This window comes from Sander vitreus, chromosome 5 (assembly GCF_031162955.1).
Source record: "Sander vitreus isolate 19-12246 chromosome 5, sanVit1, whole genome shotgun sequence".
In the NCBI taxonomy this organism is placed as follows: domain Eukaryota; kingdom Metazoa; phylum Chordata; class Actinopteri; order Perciformes; family Percidae; genus Sander; species Sander vitreus.
In genome coordinates, this window is record NC_135859.1 from 37,479,978 (window position 1) to 37,485,979 (window position 6,002).

General features: G+C 43.6%; 1 protein-coding gene across 3 annotated transcripts in view; it reads right to left on the reverse strand.

Annotated features, from left to right (window-relative positions):
- Positions 1-239: 239 nt before the first annotated feature.
- The window catches only part of entr1 (endosome associated trafficking regulator 1), a 16,175-nt gene continuing 10,412 nt past the window's right edge, over positions 240-6,002 (reverse strand). For all 3 annotated transcript variants that reach the window (XM_078251698.1, XM_078251699.1, XM_078251700.1), the window contains 3 exons: positions 3,912-3,974; positions 2,453-2,592; positions 240-1,839 (listed from right to left, as the gene is read on the reverse strand). In XM_078251698.1, coding sequence (XP_078107824.1) covers positions 1,749-1,839; positions 2,453-2,592; positions 3,912-3,974 — 294 coding nt within the window. In that variant the 3' untranslated portion in view covers positions 240-1,748. The remainder of the gene's footprint in view (positions 1,840-2,452; positions 2,593-3,911; positions 3,975-6,002) is intronic.

Here is a 6,002-nt window from a genome sequence, read left to right on the forward strand (position 1 = left end):
GAATAGCCTTCCCAACAACATCTCAGTGCAAATTCCAGTCTACTTATTTCCACGGTCCAACACACGAGACGACTGAACACCCAGGTGTTGTTATCACTACGTGTACATCATAAGACTAGAACATAGTTTGGCTGTGCAATGGCTTGATTCATTTCTGCCAGTCAGTGTATTTTCCCTGTGTATAAGGTAAAGACTACATGCATTATTGGGTTTGACACTGAGGATATCTGAGACAGTGGTCCAGTTCAAATGAGTTACGTTTTATTTCATTGTGAAATTGAGAATGACACGCGATCGTTTAGTTTATTTCTTTGTATTGTGAAATTGAAATGAAATATAGACTATTACAATCAATAATATGTTGAAATTAATTAAAAGGAATCCATTTCTGTAAAAAAAAGCTCTCTGTCTGTTGTGTGCATGTGTCAAGTTATAGCCTAGGCCTACCGTGCGCACATACTGCGCAAAAACACCACTCGCACCCAGACTATTTAATTGTATAGCCTTGTTAGGATATGTGCAGGATGTGCCAACTACGTTTATGAGATAGAGAGACCTCCTTAAAGACAAAAAGAGAATTTGAGCATGGTTTCTGTGACACACACACACACACTGGAGACAGCAGATACTCTGATACACACACACACACACACACACACACACTGGAGACAGCAGATACTCTGATACACACACACACACACACACACACACACTGGAGACAACAGATACACACTTTGATACACACTCTGACACACACACTGGAGACAACAGATACACACTCTGATACACACTCTGACTGACACACACACACACACACACATACTGGAGACAACAGATACACACTCTGATACACACTCTGTGACACACACACACACACACACACACACACACACACACACACACACACACACACACACTGGAGACAACAGATACACACTCTGATACACACTCTGATACACACACACACTGATTCCAGCTGCTGATTGGCTGTTCCTAATCTGTCACATCCAGTTTGTTTTGATGCCGAAATAAAAATGTCTTTCAAAAATATTCAGATGTGACTTTAGTATTCATTTATATAAATATTCATATCTTTAAATCTGGTTTCTACATAATATCAGCAGTGTTTATGCTAAGCTAAGCTAACAGAACATCAGAGTTGATTAATGAATAACAACACGCTGCAGCTGTTTACACTTTATATTTAGTAACACTAAATACAAAAAAACACTCATTGCTACAATCCAACCGACCAATCAGCAGCCAGAAGTTCCTCCGCCTGCTGTGATGTCATCAAAGGTTGGGATCTTCACTTTCAGAATAAAGCGCCTGAGAGGACAAATGTCCAAATGCTAGATCACACCCGCTGGACGAGTCAACGTCAACAGACGCTACATGTAGCTACATGCTAACGGGAAGGGGGGGGGGATGGGCTGCAGATGTTGTTCAGAGTAGTCCAGGTGACATGTGGAACTTATTTAACTTTGTCCTAATAGCATGACATGTGGTACAGGACACGTGGACAGTTTTCAGAAATGGAGCCATTCCATTGGTTTAGAAGCATTTCTTGGTGATTTGTCAGTAGAAAGTGCAGCTACAGTCAGTCTCCAGCTTCATGTTGTAGCAGGGCCACGTGTTGACACCTGCGCAGTTTGACGTGTTGACGTGGAGACGTGTTGCCGTGGAGACGTCCAGCGGGCCAGATTGGACCGAGCCGGGTCCGGAGCAGTCTGAGCATGTGCAGGATTTCAAGACTCTGAGTCCAGGTTGGAGATCTTATCGATGGACTGAAGCAGCTGAGACACGAGACACAGAGTCTCTGCTTCCCCCAACAGCCGGCTGGAGACAGACAGGCAGTGAGACAGGCAGGCAGAGAGACAGGCAGGCAGACAGGCAGTTAGAGAGACAGACAGGCAGGCAGAGAGACAGACAATGAGACAGGCAGTGAGACAGACAGGCAGAGAGACAGACAGGCAGACAATGAGACAGACAGAGAGAGAGCGAGACAGACAGGCAGAGAGACAGACAGGCAGACAATGAGACAGACAGACAGGCAGTGAGACAGGCAGGCAGACAGGCAGTTAGAGAGACAGACAGGCAGAGAGACAGACAATGAGACAGGCAGTAAGACAGAGAGAGAGACGGACAGGCAGTGAGACAGACAATGAGACAGACAGAGAGAGAGAGAGAGACAGACAGGAAGTGAGACAGACAATGAGACAGGCAGTGAGACAGTCAGGCAGACAGACAATGAGACAGACAGACATAGAGAGACAGACAGGCAGTGAGACAGACAATGAGACAGGCAGACCGACAGGCAGTGAGACAGGCAGGCAGAGAGACAGGCAGAGAGACAGACAATGAGACAGGCAGTGAGACAGAGAGAGAGAGAGAGACAGGCAGGCAGACAGGTTCCAGTTGTCTTCCTTCTCTATGACTATAATGAACTGACCGGATGGAGGAGTGGGCGTGGCTTGCCGTCTTGTTCAGGTACTCTGACGCTACCTGAGCGTTGCGTCTCATCGTCATGACAACCTCAGACTCCGCTGCCTTCAGACTGTCATTCTCCGACCGAAGAGAGTCAGCATCCACCTGACACACACACACACACACACACAGACAGACAGACAGACAGACACACACACAGACACACACACACACACACACACACACAGACAGACACACACACAGACACACACACACACACACACACAGACACGCACACACACACACACACACACACACACACACACACACACACACACACACACACAGACACACACACACACACAGACATACACACACAGACAGACACACACACAGACACACACACATGCACACACACAGACACACACACGGTTAAATGTGTATATTTCTGAACATGTTGTGTGTATTACTGTATACTATATCCTGGTTATGACCTGACTTTGTATTTGCTGATTGAACCCTTTGAGGTGAGATTCCTTCTAAAAGTCTCTTGAGTTGTAGACTTAAAGGACAATTCCGTTGCTAAACCAACCTAGGGGTTAATATCAGATGTGTACCCACTCTGTCGTTCTCTGTGACATATTGTCATGCTAATTGAGCTAGCGCGGACCGCTGATTAGCTTACAACGCTAGCATTCGGGGCACAGGGAAAGTCAAAACAAATTGCTATTCATACCACTAAAAAGGCTCAATAGGGCTACGAGAGAGAGAGAGAGAGAGAGAAACTTTTTTCTATGTCCCGAAAATAAATTGGAGACGTCGACCCAGACCGGAAGGACCAGATGGACAGTTATCCACTGAGTAAGCACACTAGACAAGTTATGCAGAGTGTGATTATTTCAGATATATTGAGCAAATTGATTTTAGTTTGCATTGCCAGCTGTAAGTCATGACTGGTTTCCTGAAGTACGAGGCTCTGTTGCAGCAGAGTTCTCTCTCTCTCGTAGCCCTTTTACGGAGCTCCCGCAGCTCTTCCTTCAATAAACTGTCTGTACGCTTACAAAGTTCTCAATACTTCTGTTAACATGTAGGGACCCTCACTATGCTACCGTTGAAGTATGGTGTGGTAGCCTTTTTAGTGGTATAAATAGTGATTTGTTTTTCCGTTCCCTGTGCCCTGAATACTAGCGTTGTAAGCTAATCAGCGGTCCGCGCTAGCTTCTTTCAAGCTACAAATGCAATCAATTAGCATGAAAACATGTCCCAGAGAGACAGAGTGGCTACACATCCGTTATTAACCCCTAGGTTCGTTTTGCGCCGGAATTGTCCTTTAATACTCTGCAAATAAATGAAATAAATATACTAAACTAGGACTGTTATTTAGTGAGCCAATGCGCTGAAAGCATCAAACCTTGATGTTTGTCGACGTATACTTCGACTTTTTATGATTTTTTTTCCAGGTAAAAATTTTAAAACTGTCTCACCTGCAGCTGCTGAAGATCCAGCTTCAGTTTGGAAACACAGGTCTCTGCTTTCACCGCTCGCTTCTACAGACAGACAGGCAGACAGACAGGCAGACAGACAGGCAGACAGACAGACAGGCAGACAGGCAGACAGGCAGGCAGACAGACAGACAGTAAGAGACAAGTGTGTGTCAGTTGAAGTAAATTATTCTACTTTGTTTAAGAATGCTTGATTCTGATTGGCTGGGAGGAGGGCATTAACCCGGCAGGTTGCCCGCTGACTGAGCACAGCGTCATCAAATAGTAGATAAATTCGCCGCTTGGATATTTTTCTATCACAGAAATTTCAAACATGAGGTCCATTGTAAAAATAAACCTTGTTTAACCCATTCAGACCGGATCACACATCTGTGCGTGTTTACCTTTAAGACCGGATCGTGCATTTGTGCGTAGTCACCATTAAGCCCGGCAAACGCGTCTGCGTCATTTTGAGCGGTGTCGTCTTTTTCAAGGCACATGGCCAATTATATGCACCGTGATTGGCTGAAATATTCTTAGGGTGAGTGACAGAGATGCTTAGGGATTTTTTTTAAACACGTGACTAATAAAATGCTTTGTGATTGGTCGAAGTAAGCCTACACGTACAACGCGTTTTCTTTTACCGTCTGGTTTTGGTCGACATTTTTAAATACCATGCTAGCGATCCGTCATGGCTGACTCAAGTGAAGGAAGTGATATTGATGAAGTTACGGAGGGTAACACAGGACCAGATTTAAATGATATCCAAGATGATTTTTATGTACCAGCCGATCGCGTAGCGAGACCAGTGGATCCGAGCGATGTTTCCCAGGGGAAGAGACGCTCCCGCCGCCACTGGAGCTCAGATTGCAGGTCGAAGGCGGCATATATATCATCAAACACATTCTCACCTGTGAAATGTTATCCCTTGCTGTTTTTCTTTCGTTCGAACATCCAAAAGCAGCACAAAAGTCCAGCATATCCATATTGATTATTATATTTTTTTTTTTCCTTCGTTTTTTTTTGCCTCCTTGTCACCTCCGGTGATTTTAGATATTAACAAAACATTTTGTCGAAAATGATAATTCCCACTGCTTGTTGCGACAGTGTCTCAACAACTATTGGATAGATTGCTCACCATGGATATACAGATATCCATGGTGTGAATCCTAATGAGTTTGTAATCACTATGGTGATCCCTTAACTCTTCATCTCGTGCCATCATCAGGGCAAATTATTAATTTGTCCAGTACTTTTATGACAAAACATCTGCAATATTAATGACATTCCCATCAGTCTCAACCTCTTAATAGCAGCACGATGTGTGAGTTATGTTGAGTTGAATGTATGAGTTGAGACTTTACTGTTCTGTTGATCTGTTTCTCAGCGCTACGGTTTCTCAGTGCTACCGTTTCTCAGTGCTACCGTTTCTCAGCGCTACGGTTTACGGTTTCTCAGCGCTACCGTTTACGGTTTCTCAGCGCTCACCGTTTCTCAGCGCTACCGTTTCTCAGCGCTACCGTTTCTCAGCGCTACGGTTTCTCAGTGCTACCGTTTCTCAGTGCTACCGTTTCTCAGACGCTTTTATCCAAAGCGACATCCAAATAATACAACAAACTAAATTAACATAAATTAAAATTGTTATGTAAAGTAGAAGTAACCCTCTGTTTTGTTTTGGGTTTTTTTTTCTTTAACTTTGCATCAGTGATGTTCACTCGTTACTTTGGTACCTCAAAAGTGTCAAATAATGAAATAAAAATGGATCTGTACTGATTTTCAAAATATTCTTGATGTTTTTGTTGTTTATTGATTTAAAAAAAAAAATGCAGTTGAAGATTATGGCCAAGCAAGTCAGTCAAGTTGAAAGCCAAAGAAGTAACCTCTCAAATGCTTTTTATTCCATGTTTTTATCTGCTATAGAGCCTGAGAAATTAAGGTTTTAGTAGGCGTTGATACATTTTGACAAATATTTTTGGAAACTCTTAGGTTTTGGGAGGAGGTTTACAGAAAAGTACTTCGGCATAAAAGGGCTAAATGGGTTAAAAAAGTTTCTAAAATGTGTCGGAAATCTATCGGAGGGTCAGTCCATACGTA